At 36.7% G+C, this 25821-nt stretch overlaps 1 protein-coding gene across 1 annotated transcript in view; it reads right to left on the bottom strand.

Annotated features, from left to right (window-relative positions):
- Positions 1-25821, bottom strand: part of atp6v1ba (ATPase, H+ transporting, lysosomal, V1 subunit B, member a) — a 29908-nt gene extending 4087 nt beyond the window's left edge. The window contains exons 1-9 of the mRNA XM_066692953.1: positions 25624-25821; positions 12201-12256; positions 11556-11654; positions 11180-11273; positions 9763-9840; positions 8121-8260; positions 2954-3055; positions 2140-2237; positions 1343-1466 (exon numbers count right to left, since the gene is read on the bottom strand). Of these exons, the coding sequence (XP_066549050.1) occupies positions 1343-1466; positions 2140-2237; positions 2954-3055; positions 8121-8260; positions 9763-9840; positions 11180-11273; positions 11556-11654; positions 12201-12256; positions 25624-25735 (903 nt within the window). The 5' untranslated portion in view covers positions 25736-25821. The remainder of the gene's footprint in view (positions 1-1342; positions 1467-2139; positions 2238-2953; positions 3056-8120; positions 8261-9762; positions 9841-11179; positions 11274-11555; positions 11655-12200; positions 12257-25623) is intronic.

The following is a 25821-nucleotide window of genomic DNA, read 5'->3' as shown; positions in this document are numbered from 1 at the left end:
AGTAAATATTTCATTGTGGGCTTCTGGGTGAGGGGGAACTTTGAAAGCCACGGTGTATTGTAAGAGACAGCCTTGAAGCATGTGAATGAGATGAGAAGCGAAATGTTGCCACCCCAGTGTTCTCTTCTGTGTCGCAGATTTATCTTGGTTTAAAAAAAGAGTAAAGAAACGCTGCAGCCCTTCTGAAGAGATTTATTAATACCGAGCTTGTGTGCCAAGGATACACAGAGACAATAAGCACAACACAGTGAAGGTCTCCCAAGCTTTTACATGTACATAACTATTTAAAACAACCATTGTGTAGCTGGCATGTTAGCAACATCAAAACTTGTCTGTGGAACAAAAGGATTATGAAGATAAAGTTAATGGTAGAAAGGTCTCCCTTAATGCTTCACTACCTGAAAGGGCATTTTATCTACTATTTCACAATGAATAAAAAATAAAATAAAAATGTTAAGTTATTTCCAAAGCATTGAAGACACGTTATCATTTAGAGCACAACTGATATAGATAAGGTTACTGTTAATAGCCAATTATTCTTGTGATATTCGAGTTAATTGTCTCTTTAATAAGCAAATATTGCACATTTACTACTATTTTTTTGAAAAAAATCAGGTCATATTTCTTTAGCCTGACTGACATTCACAACTGAATTATGTTAAATAATGTGTCCTAATTTACCAAAACAAATGAAAACTTACTGCAGCAACTTCATAAACTGATGTAAAAGAGACAAAGAAACATACAAGTAGATGTACAATTTGACAATATAATGTAATTATTCACAATGAAAATCTGTAAAGCAAGACTTAAGTAAATTACATCAATAAAAAAAGAACAAATTAGTACAGAGAAAAAGAGTGCAAACAGCATAAATTTGTCCTAGGAGAGAATGAGATAAGGATCAAACAAACACAAATGACACATGACTGTTTAAGTTGTGACAATGCTCACAAAAAAAAAAAGATACTTTTTCAGCTAAGAAGTTAAAATGTTTTTATATAAATCCATAGTTTATTCTGAATCTTTCTTCCCAAGATATATTTAAGTGAAACAAGCTTGATTCATGATTTTAGTAGCCACTAAAAATCATAAGAAACTGATTACAGCTTCTTCACAATTTACATAAAAGGAGTCACTTTTAGCTTTTACTTACCCAAAACATAACACACCTTTAATTACGCATTATACTGTGCAAAGGAAATGGCTGCATCTCCGTTATTACAGTTTCTTGGTTATTACTGGTGCCAATTTGAGGCAAATAACAGTAGTATTATAAAACAAACAATAGATGTCCAAACCTTTAGTTACACATAAATGGAAACACAAACCAATAAATTACCTCTCTTAAAGCTTCAGCATAGGAGCTCATGTCAGTCAGAATAACCAGTACATGTTTTTCACATTGGTAGGCCAAGTACTCTGCTGTGGTTAATGCAAGACGAGGGGTGATAATGCGTTCAATACTGAAAAAAGAAACAAAACAAACAAAACCGATCACATCCAAGCTTAGATACAACAGTTCACATGAAATGGGTTCCATTGTGTACTACAACTTTCAAGGTACACAATTCAAAACTGAAAACTAATGGAGAACAAGCTTGCATTGTCAACCTGACAGCTACTTTTGACCTTCATGGACTATAATTTCAAGCTATTACTTTTTACAATTCCAATGCAAGGGGCCGGGAGAAACAAGTCCAGGCCTTTACAATACAATATTGTAACAATTGCATAAGACCAACACACAGAAGAGGGGCTCAGCCCACAGGATTTGAATGGAGTGTGGCATTGTGCGTTTCTTAAGAGGCCGAGCTCCATTGCAGATCTGCCTACAGGCTATACGGCCCAGCTCACGACAAAGTGTAAGGTATGAAAATGTATGACAGCATTCAGCGAAAGACCAATATATTACAGATGAGGAGAGAACATGCCAGATGGCATCCTTTTTAAAGGATCTGTGGTGCAAAATAGGCTGCACAGCAACCCAGAGAGACCAACATCAAATAGTCAAATAATGAAAGACTTTCAGAAATTGCCATCTACATTCCTTGGATCTAAGTACAGTAATATATTTAAGGAGGATAGAGTGGAGACTCTGTGTGAGGTGAGCACATCAATAGGTTTACAGTTACTCACGTAGGGTCATTCGCAAGATTTAAGAACAGGCACACATTGTCCATTGAGCCATTCTCCTCAAAGTCTGACTTGAAGAAGCGGGCGGTCTCCATGTTCACCTAAAGAGATACAATACCTTGATTCATCTCAAAAGGAGACATAGGGGGAAGGCAGTGGATAAAGAAGACAGACACAAGGATTTAACATAATTCACCTCACTACATTACACAGGGAACCAGTGTGAATTTACTCCTTGTTTCTGTGAAGAACATTTAACCACAAATAAAAGCCTACTAATAGAAAATAAGGAAATTGCCCACTTTCAAATTAAATTCTTTGGAGGGTTTTTCAAAATTCAAAATATGTATTCAACCTTCATTAGAAGGACACCATGAAAACCGCTGAAAAATTATGCTTCTGTAATTCCATGCCAGAACTTTTCAGAATTACAAATCCTGTTCAAGTAAGTATCATTATTATAAATTACACATTACCCGGTTCATTCTGAAAGGACTATCAGCTATTTGTGAAGGCAATTGTCAGAATATGGCCAAGTTCAATCACAGCCAAATGATACCACACCAACAGCTGAAACCAGGGTCAATGAATTGTATGCACTACAGTGCCATAAGACCCAGAACATTAACATTGTGTTGTGAATAGATTTTGAATCACCCTGTAAACAAGATAGCCTTTTACTAGGCAGAAGTACTTGTAGGAAGTATGTTCACTCCAGTGCCAAATACAGTTAATCTGCACACAATGAAGCCCAGTGTATACAAGCAGCACAGAACCAGCCCCCTTCCACCCCCACCCCCACCCCCATGTTACTTACACCCATAGCTGCAAATACTATGGCAAAGTTTTCTGCACTGTAGTCCATCACATCCTTGGATTTCTGGACCAGGCCTGCTTGACGACATATTTGTGCAGCAATCTGTAAAGACAAGGAAAACCAAACGGACCATGAGGCTTCCTGACAGGCCAGCTGTTCCCTTGCTTGAAACAAAACTGGGCTGCCAACATCCAAGAAGCTCCCCAAACTACAATTAAGAGTGGCATTTTACTTTTACATAGTATCTGTGACAGTGACTGTCAATCATTTTATTCATGATAAAAGACTCTGTGATTAATTTAAATCAGTGACATTTGCGTTTATCCGAGGAGAGTTAATTAAAAGCAACCTTGCACAGCAGATGTATTTATTTTTACTGTATATCTGTTGTGTTTTCCTCTTAGCATAGGTCTTGCTCATTGCATATTCTCCTCTGTGTGTTCTGTGTTATTTTACATGCTAGTTAACATCTGAGTACTAAGTTCTTGGAAGGTTTCTTAGATCTATGTAATGGAAATACTGTCCGTTTTACACACACTGCTTTTTCCATTGTAATTTATTTTCCCCTTGCTGTGTTTAGTCTCCCTTGTTCATTTTCTGACAAATGTTTGTCAATGGAAAGCAGGAAAAAAAACAAACAGATATATGCAAGAAACAATATAACAGCAAAAACAAATGGCACAAGTTACCAGCTGACTGGTCTTGTGATCCAGATCAGTAAATCACTAGCATTGGTAGCTTGGTATACTTAAATAGTTTTGCTAAACAAAGCCAGCACTGTACAATACATTAACTGATATATGCTTTAAGGGGAACACTTCACAGTCAATAAGCACAAATTGAAGTTTTAGGGCAGCATTATTTTCTATTACTTGAGTTTCTTTTTTTTATGTTGATTGATCGATGATTGATTTGCCTACCTACCTCTTTAAAGTATTTTAAGTTGCAATTTCTTAAGAAGCAGACCAATTACTAAATTTAGGACAAGTTCATGTATTTTTTTTCTTCCTGTAACTATGATGAGCCTTTTGGATGAATGTAATGCAAAGAAAGAAGACAGCAATCTGCATATTAATAAAACCAATGTTCTTTCCTGGTCCTATGTTAACTAGTGCCATTCACACAATAACTGAACCCCCACCCACCCCCTTCACCCCAGCCAATCTTCATTATGTTTTTAATTTATTTTATCATTGAAACTTTGGGATCTGCTGACAGCATCTCTGAGTTTTATTAAACAGACATTGCATCATAAGTAGTCCACATAACACTAACATATCTATTGAAATTGTAGCCTACAAACAATAACAGATTACAAATGACATAAGGAACAACATAAGAGTTAGGAATCTCTTTGGTATAGCAGCCGATTAACACACACTGTAGGCAGAACCCCCCTATAAACAAATATAGATACAATGGAGCATCTGAAGGAAGACGTATGGATCACAAACTCAAGATATGTTCTCTTGGACTATGTGAGGTTAATCGTCTTGATTGGGAGAAAGGGGAAAGGGATGCACTGCCACCCAACTGCACTTGACACAGTCACCGTATGAGCAATGGTTTGGGTGGTCCCTTTGGTTTCTTCAGGCCCACCCAGAAAACTGTATGATTAACCCACTGATGTTCTGGTTCACTGTATCTGACTAATAGGAGGTTTTTAAAGAGATCACCCTTTACGATTTTCCATGGCCAGGAAACCATTCTGTTTAGCAGCTCTCGGTGGTTCTAGATTGGGAATTTTAGATTCTAATTTTACAGACAGACAGTGATTCATTAACAGATGCTGATCTCCTTCTGTTAATCTGCCACAGACATAATGGACTGTCATTGAGCTAATTATCTAGTAAAGCATAATGATACATTAATTTAAAGAATTTCAAGTAGTTTTCTAAGTTGTTTTGATTGCATCAAATTATACAAATAGTTACAAATATTACATTATGTGAGTTCATTGCATGATTATTTCCATCTTTTTTTCATAGCACATACATCTTATTCTCCCCCTGTGGTTCAGTTCTTCAATCACTTTAATAACACTGAATCCAACTGTTCATTAAATACTCTCTCATTTTTGTATCATGGCAGAGAGTAGAGATTTTGTTGTGTTTTTGGTATTGCTTTTAAAAACTGGCTGAATGGAAAATCACAATTATCTTTACAGGAATAAATAACATAATACAATTTTCAAAATGAATGTCATCTTTAAAGAAATACAAAATATAATTAATAGATTATTATATACTTGTACAGTGGCCACCAGTGGGTTTATGAACTGGTGGGGCACGAAAATACCTATGAACATGTGTAACAATGTATATTTGTACACCAGTCGATACATTTAACAAAAAACATAAATGTAAAGGGTAGTGGTCTCCGAGTGAAGATGATGTCACGGTACGCAGTACTGATATTCAGTTTTCGAGTCAATAATCGTGAGAAAGTATATACAAAAAAATGAATTGTAACTGATGTGCCGAGGAGGCTTGTGTATACATAAAATAATACATTGTGGTAGATTTAAAGTACATTCTACTTAATTAAGCTGCAATGCTATAAACAACAATTATATCACAACCCACATAACATATAAATACCAATACGAATATAGCGTAGAATACAAATACGTCAAAAACAAATGTCCATGATTGTAATACAAACACATGCTTCACATTTATTTTCTATGGAGAATACTGTAGCTATAATAATTAATCCAAAATAACACTCACCGATAGCTGACTTGATATTTCTTTGTACACGTCTGTTGTCTCATCTGCCTGCATAGCAACCAGTGCGCTTTAATGTCCTCCTGTGCACTTGACACTTGATGCAATCTAACTGCTCATTCTGCATTGTTTTGGATGTCCCTTTATAAATACGTTCATGTTTTCCTGGTCTCTCTGACAAGTGTTTTAAGTCCTTGTAGCCAGAGGTTGTCCACTCGGTCTCCCCCGAATAAAAGACAAGGAATACAAAAAAGCGATTTTCCAATAACGCTTACGGTAACGTTTTCTATAAAGCCCTATAATTCATCTTCCCTTTTGTGTGATAGCAAGATCTGTCGCTTGATGGTGACCTAAACGTTAGGTTTCAATATTTTCTTCAAATTACAACAAAGAAAAGCAATTTTCTAACAAGAATTCGACTCCGCTCATCGTGATCACGTTTGTACAGTACACATAGCAGTAACTCAAGAGCGTTTTGGTATCGCAGATCCGCGCTGCTCCACCCATGGGATCGGTGGAATTCTGCAGATCTGCACAGAACTGCTTAAATCTGTGATACAAGAACACAACCTCACTGACATGCGTGAAATGAAACGTTCATGCGCAGTAAGGCAAGGGGACGAAGCTGAAGTGCCCCTTCTGCACTCATTAAAAACTCAAAGCATATGCGTGACCAGTCATATCTGCTGTGCTTCTGAATAGTACACTGCTATTACTTCAGTACGAACAAGGGGCCAGCCCCACCAGCTAAACTCAAGATTGCTCGCCCGCTTACACTACGGTATGACCTTGATGGCTTGCCATCAGTGTTGTATTCGTTAGTCACAAAAAGTAATATATTACATTGTACTCTTTACTCATATAAAAAGTAACTACTTTACTTGTAGGTTACTTTACATTACACCCCAAACATTGCATGACCTCACTAAACAATTACAAAGTTACACTAAAACAAGCAGTCGAATAATGACAGAAACATACTGTTATCATTTGTTTTAATAAAGTGCCACAAGAAAGTTGTATTGCCACTTATCCCTTTAAACATTAGCATCAAGGCCCAGAACAAGTCCAACTACACATCTTTCTAAAATAAGGGATTTAATTTAACAAAGTGACACAAAACAAGTGCTTCAGTTAATGTCTTTAACAAAAATAAAACTTTTTTCAAAAACTGGAGTTTGAAATAAAATAAATAGGACTTTGAAATAAATAGGACAAACAAGTGGTCACTAAGACGGAAACTAGGCCATATTGTTACAATATGAAATGCAATAACGAGAAACATTTTTAAAATCAGTAACTGTAATATTATTACTTGTTTTGGAACCATACAGCGTTACATTACTTGTTACTACAAAAAGTAATTACTGTAATGCGTTACTTAGTAATGCTTTATCCCCAACACTGCTTGCCATACACGTGACGTTACGGGTCTGTTTACTTCCTGTTATTAGTGCCATAGTGAACGGTGCATTATTATCCACGAAACCTACAATAATATCCAGTTTATAGTTTTCAATGTAAAATCATGTTGTTTTATTTACTTTTACTTATGTAGAACATTGTATGTATTTTTTTGTAAAACCATGTATGATGCAGGAGGTCAAGGAGATTGGGTCAATTGTGATTTAACATCAAACAACCTTTTCTGTATAAATTAAATTATTAGCAACCCTAGGGCACCCAGGAGAATCATCCAGGTGTGCTTTGGGTCATGCAGAGTTAGCTGGGAGATCCTTTTATTGCTTCTACTTGTAGAATGTATGAGTAATAACTACTTACGATTATGAAATATCTGCACCATATGGCCACAAAGTGAAAAGTACTTTAAAATTCTGATACCCAAACAAATATGACAATGTTCAAATTCAGTGTTTTCATTTAGCAATTGTCAAAATAAGGTGTGTGTGCATGTGGTGGGGTATTTTTATTTAAACACATTCAATGAGGTTGAAGTTAACAGAGAAACAACACAATGGAAATGTACAGACTGAGTTGGCCTTGATGATTTATATACTCAGAAAGACACTCACAAACCAAAGGAAATTAAAAAACACAATGCAGAGGTCATAAGCATTAATCCTGTGGAGTGCTCTCAAGAATACTTAGGGTATATGTGTTGTCTACCTTTCTCTGGATGCAGCTCCATCCAAGAGAGATATGAAGATTTAAAGTGACGTTTATTGATTTTTCAGAGATTCAACCAGAAAGGCTCTAGTGCAAGGTGAGAGTTTGAACTGCAGCTCCACAAGAGCACTGATTGTAGTATTTGTGAAGAAATATTTTGAAAATACTCTTGTGCTTTTGTATGTAGTGCCATATAGATCTAATATTTCAACACTGTTTTGATTGTAGAACCCTGAGAATCTCTAACCCAGTCCCCTCCTCTGTTGAGAGTAGTTTCCTGGTATTATCTCTGGTGAAATAACCCTTCTCACCTCATTGTGGGGGAGCCCTGCTGCTGAGAATATGGGGATCTTCTGGCCCCTGGCAATGCTGTTCATGCCGTCGATGGCGGAGATGCCGGTTTGAATCATCTCCTCTGGGTAGATGCGACAGTGTGGGTTTATAGGCTGACCTGAAAGGATCAAACAGGACATAGAAAGGTCACCTGCTTGAGCTGACGATTAAAATAAACAAAGTCCTGCCTTTTCCAATCAGAAATTACTGCCAATAATATTCAAGTGAAAGGAAATAATCACTCTCTATACAGACATTGATGGCAGAAGGCCAGTGGGTTTGAAAGTTTAACACTGTTCCTCCTGAAGGTCATGAATACAGCTCAAGTCTTCACATAATGCCAAACTGTAGCCTATTCATCCTACCTATGCTTTTCTGATTGACGATGATAAACAGTTTGAATTTACAAAGCTCCATACATAAAGGAATCTCCGAGCACGACATGCCCTTGGGGTTATGATTTCCGAAAAAGCATCAATTCAATCAAAGGGAAGGACAAGCTTTTCTGTGTTTACACAGATATTTACCCTATGAGAGACACATTTAACAATAGAACCAAAATCACAGTGAAGCCTTGCATATTCATAGCCATTGCACAGGAGTAAAAAGGTCAGAGTAACACACACACACAATTAGGCATGATATATAGAGGAAATGCTAAAACTAGTAAGAAATCAAACTGGTTCAATCTGGTAAGATCAAGAATTTTCTTTCTGTGGAAGTTAAAAAATAAAAAGACCAGTACATAAAAATATAAATAAAATAAAGAATGATAAAAAGCAAGCAGAGCTTCGTTTATTTAATAAAGCTGCGAGAGATGTTATAGTACAAAGCAAATAGCCTTTATTTTTTACGTTTTATGATTTTTTTTAATATTCTTGAGTATGTTTGCACAGTATGTTAAATACCAGTCAACAGTAGTTTACCCCCTGCATATGTCTGCTTAATCAGGTATGCTGACTTTTATAAGGTAATAAGAGGGGAGATTTGGTGCGGTTCACAAGCACAATGACAAACTCAAACAGACATTGAGCTCTGGTTGTAATGTGCTAACAGTAAAAATGGTAAAGCACAGGAAGATAATTCAGCAAAAAGACGACTGATAAGTGGATATCTTACCCTACATCTGACAATAATTCTATTTTTTCCTTTGAAAATTATCTACAATTGGCAAATAACAATGGTTTTAATGTTATGGTTATATTTTGGACAAACTTTGCATGGCAGAAACTGGTTCTATACAAAACCATAGTAGCTGCAGCACAAAACATAGCTGAAGTCTCAGAGGGCAACCTCACGATACTGCACCACTGAATCTTTTTCTGGGCCCATTAAGGGTAATGGAATTTAATCATGATGGCAATTCATATTACATTACATTATATATACAAATACCACGGTCATAGTTCAACAGTCAAAGAGACACAGCTTTTTAAACCCATGGAAAGTCATGGAAAAACACCCTCTTTTTCAACACAATACTGTCATGACTACTAATAAATGTGCTTGAATGGTAGCATATTAGTTAAGTGTCAAAGCAAGAACAAATATTATATATTTATGCTATATATAGTATGTGTGATTGTTAAGAGTTATTTATAGAAAACATTTCTACTATACCCATAATGTCCAGGTAATCTTCTGCAAGGACAGTGGGTCCTCTGTCAATGGGTTTCCCTGAGCCATTGAAAACACGACCTACAGGTGAAGGAGTGGAGAAGGTGCATGAGGTCAGGATATGGCAACAGCTGCAAACATTGTCTCCCAAACCTATGATCTGTTCATTTTAAATCTATTATATAGAAGACATGCGTGGCCATAGGTCAGCTGCTCTCTTCTTTGAGTTGTAGTGGATGTATAACACTAACCTCATGTCAATTAAACGCCCACTAATCTGTCACCTGGAGGACACAAAGGGTGAGACGTACTAAAGTGCTGTTGCCTTTGCTAACAGTGGCAAATGAATCCGAAGTCAATGGTGAAATGTACTAAATAAGCTCAATAACAGTTTAGAGAATTCTTTGCAGCCCAAAGTTTAGATGCAAGGAATTACAATTAGTACTAAGGTTGCAAAAAAAGGATTTAAATTAATATATTGTGGTTAACTTCCTTATTTTCTTTAAGTACATACAACAAAATTAATACTTTGTGAACTGTGGCAATACCAATGGTATTGCGTTTTCAACGTCTAGTTTTTATACATCTGCTCCAAAGCACTTATGGGGGAAAACGGGAAAAATTCAGAACTGGATGTATTAAGTGGAAAATCACACACTGCCCTTCATGTGAAATGTTATAAATGTTTAATGGAAATCATGAAATTAGAAAGTTCTTATTTGCATCTGTACATCTATTCATAGCAAATTAAGTTTCTGGAAACATGTTTATCCTCCAAATCTAAAATATAATGTCATTTGATAAGTTTTAAAACAAGCAAATTACAGCATAAGGGCACTAATGTTGGGAGATGAAAGCTGGGAGAGTGTGAAATTTGAATGCACTTAGTTCTTACAAAAATATGGAGAAAAAATATTTTTAGTAGAAAAGAAAGGATGCAGGTCTTTAACAGCTCAAGTAATTTATATCTAATGATTCTAATGTTTTATCTGCTTTAAAATCAAATCTTAAAACCATAATATTCCCTGTCTCAGTAATGGCAGTCTGTTCTTGTAGAAAAAAAAAAAAATTATTCATGAGAACAGAAAACATGAAAATGTCAATATGCTCAGAATGATCTACTTCTTGAAGCCCCCCTCCCCCCAGCCAGGACACACAGTGCTGAAAACAGGGGATTAGGAGTAACCTTGCACCATACGTGTGCAGTCATCATATTTCACATACATTTTAGGAACAATTAAAGCTTGAAATCTCTATTTAGCATTCAAAGAAGGAAATAACACCTGCTATTGGTCTGCTTTATCACCCCCACCCCCCATTTATTTTTTCCTCTTCTTTCTAAATAAATGTCAGATTTCATGGTAACGTCCGCAGGGCGTGTTACAATCGACCTTCTGCACTCTAGGAGGGGTCATCTTACCCAGCATGTCCTCAGACACAGGTGTGCGCAGGATGTCACCTGTGAACTCGCAGGCTGTTTTCTTTGCATCGATTCCCGATGTCCCCTCAAACACCTAAGAACAAAAGAACGCACCTCCATTCCTAAATAAATTAGGTCTGTTTATACAGTAACATCTCACCTCAGGAAAGCAAGCAAGTGTGATTTAAGATGCAAGTGTGAATCATGGGTGTCTGTGTAAATTATTTTACTTCAGATGCAGAAATGGGCTGATAAGACATTATGTTCATATTGTGTAATACAAAGAAGGAAAATACGGTATCCTGCTCTTAAAGCGTCAATTTTGTTGGTAAATACCCTTGCATGGTTCTACAAGCTGCTCCGATTAAGGATGTACCTGAACAACGGCTTTGGTGCCAATAACTTCCAGCACCTGGCCACTTCTCTTTGTGCCATCAGGCAGGGTCAAATGCACAATCTCTGCATATTTTGGGAACTAAAACAAAGAAAAGGAAAAAACATTACTAAAGCTGTAGTTTGCACAGAGCCAGAAAAAAAAAATATATATATACAATTTATCATGATGGTAACATTCAGAAGCCAGTGACTACAGTTAGGCCAATTAACAAAAAAGTATGACATTATTGTAATTAACTCCATCCTGAATAACTAACACAATATTGCTGGTACATCTACATAGAGGAGAGTTTACAAGCATACACACGATTATCAGATTTACATATCTACAGGATGGTTAAAAGATGGGTTTATTCATGCCATAGTAAGCTGCAATGAGAACTAGAGAAGCCAGATGAGCCCAGTTCAATAACATCTGTTGGTTAGGTAGTTGATGGTAATAATGTCTGACCATGCACAGGAACTAGGCACTTGATGCTTAAATCATTCAGACCTTTAGACAACAATGAATTACATAAAAGTAGTGATGTTATTGATATTCATATTAGGCAATTCAGATCAATTACAAAAGCAAAATCAGACACTGAACACAATCTGTATCAATCTATTTAAAAGTTAGACATACCTTGACATTATCCAAAATCACAAGAGGTCCATTTACACCAGACACAGTAGAGTAAGCTGGAAAAGAGGGAATTGAGCATTATTTCAGTGAGTGAAGCAATGCACAACATACAACGCTCAGTCAGTCACTAATGTGGTTTAATGAGCGTAATCAGTTTTTTCAACTTGGCGGAAAAATATGTCAGTTTACACACGGGTCCTTTGATGCTCTCATGACTCAACCAAGCATGCAACCAGAGTGTCATACAATGTAATATGTTGTAAGTAAATACTATAAAAAGTACTACTAAAATGTATCCTTTCAATACTGAATGGTTTCAAATTTGAAAGTTAAAACTGAAATCCTCCCTCAGGTTGCTGGCTACTAGAGGTGAAGATGATATGCATCTAGCATAGAAGGCAAGATGCTGACATTTCCAGGAACAGGTGTAACAGATTAAAACATTTTACAATCCTACATACCGCTAAAACGTAACATTATAAAATATGCTGAATTTACGAGATATTGTTCAGTACAATTTAAATGAAAATAGTTTCCCCTCTTATATAGACTTGGCACTCAAAACAACAAGAGTAAATTAAGTAATAAAAAAACAGACTGGCAAATGAATTATTTTGTAGATACTGAAAATTACTTTTAAAAATAGGGTTCATGCATTCTTTGATTTTAAACATTGATACTGATAGTTCATGTGGTGGGCTCTTTCTTTAAGCAAAATTTCCAGAATAAATGGTTTTGGGTTAGGTTAGCTATTCAAGGCCATCAGTGGCCGACCAAACTGCAGTTTGCAAATGGTCTGGAAAGATCAAACTTTGTCACGCTCTATATTAAATGTATTATATTGAGCGTGACCAAAATAAATGAAGGTTGTGGGCTAGAGCAGGACGTTTGACCTGTCACACTCATCAGAGCATCCGTTGCTTATTGAATCCAGATATCCATTGAATCCAGATATACATTGAATCCTCTCTTCAAAGATCCCGGAGAATCGGCCTTCATGGTCAGTAATGAAAATGCTATAAGCATTCCTGAATTTAATAACACGTTAAGAAATAATGCTTGTAAATCAAATTGACTGCATACTGTAAAATCCACTTTATCTGGGTTTACCGTTTACATTATATCGGCAGATTACGCCATCAACTCGAAATTTAATTATATACAGTTGCTGTCGGAAGTAATGGAAATAGACAAATGATATTGCATTCATACGTGGAATGCTTTTCATGACAGCTTACTCTTCATCAAATTGTGGGCAGCTGGATTACTCTAGCATATAGACAACTCTGTATTTAATTATATGGCTGAAATAACCAGAAAAACAAAAGGCAAAGGGGTTAAGTAATAATAGCTTTAAACTCTGCAAAAAGGGCCCTTTAATTTAATTAAGTAAAATTCAATTAATTTGACTATTGTTTTCCCTTAACAGATAAAACTGATCATAAGATGGAATATGAGAAGCACAGAAAAAAGGCAATTAGCTGCATTATGTTCTGAAATACAAAACCTTGCAAAACTTCAGATTAACCAAATTGATATCGGGGAGCTTAAATTTTTAATTCAATGGCGGGGAGTTAAAGTAAAATAGATTGGTGTGCTTCCTTCGGGAGAGACGATGTCAAAAGGAATCCTTATCCCAACTCTTGGGAAGTTTATAGTTTGCTTCAATCTTCAATTAAAATTGTCCAACAGTTCTATATTGCAGAGCATTCAATTTGAACGGAAGCACAGAGAGCTATTGGAAACCAGCAGCAACTGGTGCAACATCTGATGAGAATAAAGTTCAGTCCCACTGCCGCCTGCTGTGAATATAGCCAATTAATCCTCACTGATAAAGGAGGATTTACAACGAATGGAACAGGAAATTATACTTTTGTATTTTAAACCTATTAAATACATGTTCCCTATTGCAGTATTAAGAGAGACTTACAGGCTGACCTGAACTTGGCAGGAAAATTACACTTTTAAAAATGTATCATATCAATAGCAATATCAGGAAAAGGTAAATGTACAATAATTGTTATATTATGACTTGTTAATATTACTACTACATTATACTTTCTTGAATAATTAATCAGGATTGAACTGCAATCATAAAAGACTGGAAGGCTCTGTTGGTGAAAGGGTAACAGTAGATTCACAAATGTTAGAGGCTTTACATTTTAGTTTTTTTAAATCTCTCTTACCTTTCTAGAAAAGCATATCAATTTCTAATCTTATGGCAACGTTAAACTTATGTATAGCAATGAAACAAAGCTCAAATCAGCATGTATTTTCACTGGAAAGGATTTAAAACAGACATGAAATCTACAATATCATTATGCGATTCCTTCAATATAACCTTGAGGTCTTCAGGGCAATAAATGAGTAATTAAAGTAATGATTAAATCAGTTACATTTTCCTTTTAAATAACTTCCAATATTTGTTCTTCAAATAACATTCTGGAAGCATTAAAGGGTTGTTCACACATGTCAAATGAAATGTAGAAGCAATCACCTGACATCCAATATAAATGAGGCCACTCCCCCAAAGTTCTGTTGATCTGGTGTTGAAAATTGATATAACATTAAAACTTTGGCCCCCGCCACAGGATCTGTAGGCCTATGTGTTGAGACCTAAAGTACTTTAAATGCTATGGTTGGAAACCCTAAAAAAAATAAGTATTCACCAAATGAGAAAATGCAGGCAGTATACTAGTGATAAATGCTGCGTACATTTTGACCAGGGCAGAGTGAAAACATCAGAAACAGAGAAGGGGTGTTGTATGAAGAGGGGTAGGTGGAGAAGTTTGGGTGTGGTCCTAAACTTTGGCCTTTTACTTTCTTTGGGAAAACATTAGCGCCTCTGACATTGGAGCCAATTTGTCTTTGTTGCCCAGTGGGCTCTGATCCGTTTCTCGCCCATCTGTGGTATCGAGAGGCAAGAGGGGCCATTGTTTCACCCAGGCCTCCATCATGCTCTTGTTTTTTTGTGCGAACCGTCAATCTCTTGGCTGATATCAAAGCCGTGAGGAAATTAGAACAGACTGGCTCTAATGCAAAGCACTAAAGCTTAGCAGGGTGCATCCACTATGCCACTAATTAGGCAGTGGCCAACAAAATAACCTGTCAATGCGCAATTGCCATTTCCCACACACACCTGCATTTCATAGCCTATTAGGCGGACAGGCAGGGACAGAAAGACTAAGCGTTCAAGTGTGATAAATGGACCAAACACAACAGTGGGGCCATTCCCAACTACAAAAATCTCCATTCTTAGCAGTTTATCAGCCTTGTTCAGGGCAATAACAAAATAGGAGGAAAGAGACCTATTAAAGGATTTCAGCTTCAGGGCTGCCCCTGTACAATTTGAGTACAATTTCAGCAAACACTGTATCATTGTAATCTATGCATAAAGAACAATTTAGGAAGCACAGACTTCTTGTCATAATTATGAGTCTTCTCACCAACATCCAAAAATTGTTTTTATCTTCGCAATTAAACCCATTTCACATACATTCTTAAATAGATTTGTTAAAATCAAGGATACATAAACATGTTTTAATATCACAGACTTTTCATATATAAACAAAAGAAAAAACATTTTTTCCTAATTACTTAAATGTAGTTTAATTGTAATAACCAAAAATACATAAAAGTATGAAGTTTTGGACACCTGTAATATAAAAGGAACCCTAAGCAATATAGTGTTTCTGAAGTTGTTTTTAAGGTATTTAAATTATAGCACTTCTGCAAGTCCCGAGAAGCTAGACTCATACAGCGCAGTAACTGTTTTAACATACAGTTCAGTGGAATTCTGGTGTAACATAAACATGAAACAACCGTTTATATTATTTTGCCTACAGCACAGGCGAAATGTAGGTTAATGAGTCCAGCATTAATTAATACTGCACTGAGCTGACACCCCCCCCCCCCCCCATTCACAATGCCTTCTCATCCCTGTTGTTATCCAGGAATTCATGAGTTAGTTCTACATTGCAAATCCCATTTAGTCAGATTGACTACACAGTTAGCAGAGTGCATTCCACACCTGTTGGACAGCACAGAGAATAACTAATGCTTTTTAATTTAACTGAATTTAATAAATCAAGATCAAAGTGGTAAATATGTTCAAAATGTCAATGAGTGTCAATTAATTGTATGCATTTCAGCTCAAAACTGCACTCCAGTGATTGTTTATTTTACATAGAAAATTATGCAAAACAGTAGCCTTGTAGTATTCAAACTGCAATCTTCTCCCAAGACAGAAGTGTGGGCTCGTGTTTATATGAATTTATAAATTGTGTGTTCAATTTTGCATTTATTGTTTATGGAGGGATTTTGTAGTTTCTCATACTGATTTTAAAATCAAAATCTACAACATTTCCGTACGCCTCCTCTTTTGTTGAAGGTTTACCAAATGCTCCCGAGTTACATTTTTATTCAACAGTGAGAGGTCAATATGTTGGTGGTTAATACTAGTGATGAATAACAGCTTTATAATGATGTTTTGATGCTTAGGATTCACAACAACTTGTCTCCTTTTAAAATGCATGCCTTTAAACATGACAAACAGTGTGCGATTGTTCAAAAGACAGGTCACGTTTAGTGTATTTGCCAATACCCATTCAAAATGAGGGACAACCTAACAATGCACTTGCTTAATTAAGAGAAAAAAAAAACTCAGGGGTCTCTTTAGGAAAAAATAACACATTAAGGACAGATATAAAGAGACGCCTAATCAGGATACATGTTTACGTAATGTCGTTGCCCATATAAGGCGTCTATTAAGTGCTAAATTAACTATATTAAGTATTTCAAAAATACCCCAAACCTTTTCAGCCTACTTCAAAGTACATTACAGGGTTCTCTCAAAATAATCAGCTATACTTTGCATCACATGAAGTAGCAACATTTTCAATTTTTATGAAAAACTTTCTCCACCCTCCTTGCTACTTGAGCTCAAGTACAGAATCCCCCTGCTTGGCATGCAACTGCAGAGCAGGTCATCAGGCTGCCTGTTCAGCTGCCAGTGTCCTTTGTGTACAAAGATGTTAATTGGTCCTAATCCGCCACTAGAAGCTGTTTTGGTAGCCTGACCTAGCACCCCGAAGGACACCTTGGTGTGAAATACTAAAGAGCCCATTCAAGTGCGAATGAAAAGAAGCACTGAGCATTCCAACACATTTTAATTTCCCAGCTGAAAAGGGGAACATCATCATTCTAACACTGAATCAATCGTACAAAGCAGTAGTAACAGTGAAGTATGTCACACATTCACACGTTCACTTCACACAACACAGAGGGGGCTTCTTACAAGGAGCCCAAGCTGGGAATACTAATTGCTGTGCACAGATTCAAATGAGGTTGCTATATTATTATTATGAATATTGTTATTATCATCATCATGATGCAACTTATATAATGCCTTTAACTCAATGAATATATTTGTGATTCTGCGGGAACATCTGCTGTGGACATTTTTCAGTACCGTTTTCCAAACATTTAATGCAATTCCTGGACTGATTTAGTATTTTTTTGCACATTTTAGAATAATTTAACATTGAATACACATGATTCTCCAGCAGTAAAATGAACAGTGGACTGTCAGGACACAAGGTAGAAGAGGGGAAAAGTACAGGGGGTGATTTTGGAAAGTATTAATTATATGACCTATATAAAACAAACTGACATTCACTGACCTTTTTCATTGTAAGAATATATAGATTTATTGTTGGTATATGCTTAATAGACAAAGAGGATAATTCGTTTTCTAAGAGACTGGCAAATTATAATCACATCATGAACTATACAAAGATAAAAAACAAAGATGCATAATTAATTGTATAAAATTATAACTTGTCCCCCTAATGTGGACTCGTGAAATGGATCTGAATTGCTACTGCAGCCCCACTCTGAACTATAAAAATGTACTCATTCAAATGTCTTTCCAGGCATATTTTCATGGTCTATTGTTTCTTTTCACACCACCCTGGCACTCACATGCTCAGCACGGCAAACCGCCAGGCAGCCAGAGTTCTGCAACAAGAGGAGGATCTCTTGGCCGGACCCCACCCAGTTCATGTAACCAAATTATTTTGACTGTCACTGAAGACACAGTGGGTGACTCATTTTTTAACTTCAGGCCATTGAATGCATTGGGCAAACTGCACAGAGGCTTGTGCCACATAAACTAGGAAACTCTACTTACCAAGTAAGTACTTACAACACAGGAAAAATGCATTATTTTGGACTAAGAAAAATATATTTCAGAAAATCTAATTTTAAATAAAAAAAACATTTTCAAATGGGGCAAGACAAGAATTTAAGTGACTTGTAAGCTTGATTTATGGAACCAGATCATTTCACGTGTGTGTAAAGATGCAGAAAGTGGAAACATGAAACATTACATAAAACCTTCTAAAATAAATTCATTTACAGACATGGATGAGGTCTTAGCAATGATTTACTTTACTTATTTTGCCCTTTCGGAGGTCTTTGAAGCCTTTCAAACAAGATTATTGTGGATCAAGAAATTTAAAGCTATGATATAGCAAACATTAGCCAGAGTAAGTCTTATTTTTTCATCAATGATTTATAAGCACTATCAAACTGCAACACTATCCTTTCAATGACACGACATGAAGATATCTAAACTTAATGCCATTACTTACTTACTTTTTTAAATTTATATAAAAACAAAATCAAAATAATTAAATGTATTTCATGACACAGAAAGTAGTAATTAATTAGTTAGTCTATGTTGTTGTGTGAAAAAGACAACACTTGGGTTGTGTGGCAGCATCACATTATAAAATATTGACATCCCCCCACAATTCTGAAATGAAACCTACACCCCTGCAAAGACTAAATATTGTTGAAATGGACACCAAGACACCAAGCGGTCAACTGATCAGGATGTGGTGGTGTTGTAGACTAGTTGAGCCTCACTTTATTACTATTATTACTGAGGTTAATGCCTAGTTTGGTACGAAAACAGATCTGGGTTGAATGTACTGGAGATTTCTGAGTTTTGTAATAATTAATACGTCATCTGGTAACCGAGAGCCCCAGGAGAGCCTTGCTAGTTCAAGTCACAGTGGATGTGTTGTGAAGGGATGGGCAGGAGGGCATAGGACCAGCTAATGTAACTGCCGTTTTCCACCACCTATCATTGCAAGTAAACTGATTAGCAATTATAATTCATCAATACTAAATAAGCAGGCTTTTTTTTGTTTTGAAGTTAAAAAAGCATCTTTCATGATCTGCCTGTGTTCACGACCCTCATGTGTACATTTCTAATAGCGATGCCTCTATTGTGAAGATTTCTCAAAGCAAATTTGAATGCTTTTAGCTCAGCAGGTACAAAGACATGATATGTACTAAAATTATTGCTGAGCCTGCGATCAGACCTGACCAGTGTTTTAATGCATACAGAGCACTAATGCCAGCTACTTGGCAAAGGGGAGGCAATAGAAATGGCCACCTTGTACCCTTTACAGCTTGGCAAGTTAGAAACTGGTTGACGTTCTGCACCTTTCTGCAGGGTAGAAAGAGGAAGGCAAACGGGTAGGATTTAATCCAGGTCCTTAGACGGGGATCCAGGCATTAGTGGGGAATGCCGAAATTAGTCTAGGTCCATTCAGGAAGAATCCTGCAATTTACAATACAACAAGATCGGCTTGGAGATGTAAAAAAGGCATCTGATGTAAGACACCCAACCATGCTAATTGGCAATGTTTTCAAATGAATAAAATAACATTAAAAAACAGTATCAATTAAATAAAGGCCATCTCCTCAGTGAGTCTACATTAGAATGGGATTTCACAAAAAGCAGTGGGAGCTTTTTAACATCTAGATGCTGCATCTGTGCTTACAACTCTTACATCAGTCCTTCATTATGCAAGACTTTTCCAAGAGGCTTTTAGTCCCATCTATTTTAGCACTTTCCCTCTGAACATTTTCTAGCAATCTGGCTGAGTCTCTTTTAGCCGTAACATAAAGTCATGTACAGTGAGTAACATCAATCCGAAAAGGACAAGGGGCATACCGAGGCCAACCATGGATATCACAAAACCCTGAAATATCCACTGTTCAGCTAAAGAGGGCACTATACAGGCACAATTAAACCAGTCTTTGTTTAAGAAAAACAAAGTAAATCAGGGGAAATTATGCATGTGCTCAAACAACAACAAAAAAGGAGTGAATAAAGAGTGTTTTTATTGCACTTTTTTCTCCACTTGAGGAACAAAAACATTTTATTGTCCTTGTAGATCAATCTTTCATAGTCCATCTACTAAAAGCACAGGCAGGAACAGAACAAAGGCTGCAAATGAAAAAAAAAAATACAATTTGAGCCCACGAAACTGCCAGCACCTTCCCGATTTAGGAAAATAATAGCAACTCATAGATTTAATGTAGACACATTTTTGATTATCTGTGTATTATTCTTTAGTGTATCTGGCAACATTATAGCAAACTGATGGTTTTATTCACATAGCACTTAAGAGATGTTAGAATTGCACCCGATACATGAAGACCTATCACATAACACAAGACCATAATCACACAGAGTAGGCTAACAATTATTTTGCTTCTGTTTGCTATAGTATTAATTTATAACTAATACTTTATTGTTACAGAATGGGACAGCCCAAAAGAGAAAACTATGTCCATGTATCAAGAAGATTCTGCGGAAAATTAAAGAACACTCAAAGAGTACGAATGAGAAGCTATATGAATGAACAAACCTGACACTGTCTTCCCTGTTACCAGCACTGAATTTATTTGTCCCTATTTAAAATAATGATCTTGATTCTAAAAGCGTCATAAAAGTGAGGGTCACATGCATAAAGCATTTCCAGCACACTTCATTTTAAGCACAAAGAAAACTGGAATGTAGCACCTTGGCAAATGTTTTCTGAGTGTAGCCCACAGAATTTTCTATCAGGCTAAAAATTGAATTTGATAATGTGTTTTGTGGTTGTTCTACTAACACCTATAGTTTGGCTTTTCTAGAAATGCATGGTATTGTGTGCGTTCCTGGGACACGTTATATGATGTAATTTATTTCAATTGTAACTTCCTTTTTCAACATCTACCAATAACCGCAACTGCAATCCAAATAAAATCAGAAAAATTCGGGTACGCTGCTGCAGGAAGCTTGGCCCCAACACTTTCCAGATCACTGTAGACTCGGTCATTTCTGAGTTCAAGGATGGCGATAGAACAACACTCATAAAGGTTTAGTACTACATTAATAATTTCAGATAAAGGGCATAGACAAATTCCTTCACCCTGTACTCATCCCTTGGAAAACCAAACTACACAAACTTACACATTTTGGGGTTCTCAAAAAGCATGACATTGACCATATTGATCAGGATTTGAAACTGCAACAGTCGGTTACTTTATAGAAGACAATGGCTTTCTGGAAATTTCAAGGTGATGCAACTTCATAGCAACTACTTCTTTCCAGCATCCAACTCAGTCACTGATAGTTTTTGTAACACACAGAAAAAAGGGAACAGCATGTACCACATCCTTATTTCTATTTCCAGCAGTCACATGTTATGCAGAACATCTCAAGACTCCATTGATTAATGCCATTTCATAGACAGTTATACACTTTTAATCTTAAATGCTCTCTTAAATCAGCTGTATAGATTAAATTGAATCAAAAAAGCCATTTGCGGTGACTTATGACAGAATGAAGAGCTTAAGATAATTATGTGTGTCCTTTGACGTGATATTTGTGTGGAAAGATACCTTTTAAAGGTGTTCAACCTAAATAATAGACTAAATTAATCTCAAGTGTTGCAGACAAGTAAGGTATCAGACAAATATGTTAGCCTAACTAATTTATGCAGCAACACTTAGGATTTAGTTTATTTTTATTTGACTTATCTTTTTATATAACAGTATAGATATGAATTAGCCTTAGATCAAAATCAAATTCAGAATCTTCATTATGGACTGTGATACTGAATTCCAATTTAAAACTAAGAGACCTGACACTATAGATTGGATTACATACATAGGTTGCCTACATCATTTTAAGGATAAGCAACAGCCTGGTGCTCAAGACTAGCAAAAACAAACTTTTAAACTAGGATACAAATCTACACCCATCTACACTCACCTAAAGGATTATTAGGAACACCTGTTCAATTTCTCATTAATGCAATTATCTAACCAACCAATCACATGGCAGTTGCTTCAATGCATTTAGGGGTGTGGTCCTGGTCAAGACAATCTCCTGAACTCCAAACTGAATGTCTGAATGGGAAAGAAAGGTGATTTAAGCAATTTTGAGCGTGGCATGGTTGTTGGTGCCAGACGGGCCGGTCTGAGTATTTCACAATCTGCTCAGTTACTGGGATTTTCACGCACAACCATTTCTAGGGTTTACAAAGAATGGTGTGAAAAGGGAAAAACATCCAGTATGCGGCAGTCCTGTGGGCAAAAATGCCTTGTTGATGCTAGAGGTCAGAGGAGAATGGGCCGACTGATTCAAGCTGATAGAGCAACTTTGACTGAAATAACCACTCGTTACAACCGAGGTATGCAGCAAAGCATTTGTGAAGCCACAACACGTACAACCTTGAGGCGGATGGGCTACAACAGCAGAAGACCCCACCGGGTACCACTCATCTCCACTACAAATAGGAAAAAGAGGCTACAATTTGCACAAGCTCACCAAAATTGGACAGTTGAAGACTGGAAAAATGTTGCCTGGTCTGATGAGTCTCGATTTCTGTTGAGACATTCAGATGGTAGAGTCAGAATTTGGCGTAAACAGAATGAGAACATGGATCCATCATGCCTTGTTACCACTGTGCAGGCTGGTGGTGGTGGTGTAATGGTGTAGGGGATGTTTTCTTGGCACACTTTAGGCCCCTTAGTGCCAATTGGGCATCGTTTAAATGCCACGGCCTACCTGAGCATTGTTTCTGACCATGTCCATCCCTTTATGACCACCATGTACCCATCCTCTGATGGCTACTTCCAGCAGGATAATGCACCATGTCACAAAGGTCCAATCATTTCAAATTGGTTTCTTGAACATGACAATGAGTTCACTGTACTAAACTGGCCCCCACAGTCACCAGATCTCAACCCAATAGAGCATCTTTGGGATGTGGTGGAACGGGAGCTTCGTGCCCTGGATGTGCATCCCACAAATCTCCATCAACTGCAAGATGCTATCCTATCAATATGGGCCAACATTTCTAAAGAATGCTTTCAGCACCTTGTTGAATCAATGCCACGTAGAATTAAGGCAGTTCTGAAGGCGAAAGGGGGTCAAACACAGTATTAGTATGGTGTTCCTAATAATCCTTTAGGTGAGTGAACGTATCAGTTTAATGGGAAAGCTAGTCCTAACCCTAGCCTAGTTTGAAGTTAACTAAATTACTCAAAATAATATTCTAAAAACAAACTAAATGCAGCCTAATCAGAAGACCATTTCAACATTGCTTGGCTTCAAGCACTCTATTATAGGGGCACTGACATCCAAAATATGTACAGTTTTGAACTGTCTTTTATTTTGTTTTTTAAATAAACATCTGACTTGGTAGTTAATACAGCGATGCAAATTAAGTAGCCTAACTCTAAATTATGATTGTATTTTGCAGCATCATTGCGTTACACTGATAAGATGATTATTGCATTACATCTAATTTACCTACATATTTATTTACACTAGTAATAGCCAGAACTACAGCTTTTGTAAGACCAACATTTGAAGCTCCACTAAATTCTCAACTCCATGTGTCTTAGACTGGTAAAAAAGTCGAATCCTGACAAAAGTCAAAGTTTGCTGACATTTCTAATATTAACCATAGCCCAACCATTATCTGAACCCTTAATTTGATTCTAGTGCAGAATTTACATTTGTTCAAGTACTACCATGAAATGAGCTAAAGCTAACTTAAAGAAACGTTCCACCTTTATCTGTAACCATGAGTAACTTAACCATAACTGGAGTCATCCTGAAATCTAGTCCAAACCACAGATGAAGAATGAACCCTAACCTTAGCAAACATCTGAGGTTGCAGCCAATTACAAAAGTACAAATAGTAGGCTACTTAAACACAATAATAGATGCAACTATAGCCTATAGTTACGCACTATATTTTACATTTAATACATGTATGTATGTAACTAACAAGACACTGATAACCAGTCTAAATCAGTGTTGCATGAATGTACTTCCCAGCACTGTCCTGGAGAATGCCAGAAACCTTCTTCACTGGCTCTAGTGGGAATATTTACAGGAGTAAATTTTAAAATGAGGGAAATGAAAGGCATTTTGAAATCCTTCGGTAGTTATCTGGTTCACACATTTTAGTTTATGCTTAAATCTGATTACAATAAGTAGGCTAATAAGCAATGGAAACGACAGAATATACTGGGTGACAGCCAAGCAAATTTTCACACCCCTGTGAAGAAAAACAAGACAGCATGAGAAGTGATTAATTTGCAGTATGCAGCTGTTAAACAATACCTTCACAAGTGAAAATGAATATGGTGCTTCATCTGTTCCTGTTATTCAGTGTTAATGTTTTCTAGGATGCCAGGTTTTCCGTGTATAGTCATAGTATAGGTTGATTTTTCTATGATTTTTCTTTCCAGATGATATATGCATGTTATGTCAAAGACAAAATGGTATGGATTATACCATATACCTATAACTATGCTTAAACATTAAAGTTTTAATTTAAAACAGAAAAAGACACGCAGTGGACACTTCTTGTAATTTGTGTAGCAAATTACAAAAGCTCTCCATTGAGTTTTGCATGACTAATTATAATGAAAAAACAATGATACTACTTTCAGACTACTGGAATGAATGAAGTGGCCTCTGGATGTCACATGATCTAGTCATATGAGAAGGATCAGTCTTTCCCATCTGTCACTTTTTATCCCTGCATTCGTGTTGTAACCCACTGCTTAAAATACTTAGACAGGCCAGACTGAAAAATATCCACCATGAATAACAATGCGTTAGTTGTTACCTGGTTTAAAAAAAAAAAAAAAGACTGTTTCCAAACTAGCCGCATCCTGTCCAGATCGGATTTGAAAACACGTATCAAAATACCGACGCCAAACAGGCCCACAATGTTAATGATCATGTTGAATGTGTTTCTCAAGCTTTTGTTTTAAACTTAATGCAAATGAGTTTGTAATTTGTCCTGCAATTATTAAATCAAGACGGGAAGAGCTTGTATATGCATTCACGCACATCAGCTTATTTCAACCCTGACATTAAATACTAGTAATACTTCAGCACGTACAATAACATTCAAGAGCACATTTACAACTTATGACTTGAGCTGCTTTTGAAGCGTTTTCAAATGCATTACTGACAACAAGACCCATCCTGAAAACTTAGCACTAACTCCGCTGTGCTGCCAACGCAAAGTGTCACACAAACACATACTCAGCCTGGGCTGCGAGATGTAGTTTCTGGTCACGGCTTGTGTGTGTTGCCTGGCCGCTGCCTCGGGTCCATTCAGCGTGTCCTGGGCTCGGTTATCCACCATTGTCGCCATTATGAAGTTGATTGAATTGAGTGAAGTACAGTGTCAGTGCGTTAGGTATCTTCACTGGGTCATATGATCAGCTCTTTAAAGCCGGA

Source organism: Amia ocellicauda, chromosome 20, assembly GCF_036373705.1.
Source record: "Amia ocellicauda isolate fAmiCal2 chromosome 20, fAmiCal2.hap1, whole genome shotgun sequence".
NCBI lineage: Eukaryota > Metazoa > Chordata > Actinopteri > Amiiformes > Amiidae > Amia > Amia ocellicauda.
The sequence above is the reverse complement of the archived record's forward strand: the minus strand, read 5'-3'. Positions and strand labels throughout refer to the sequence as shown.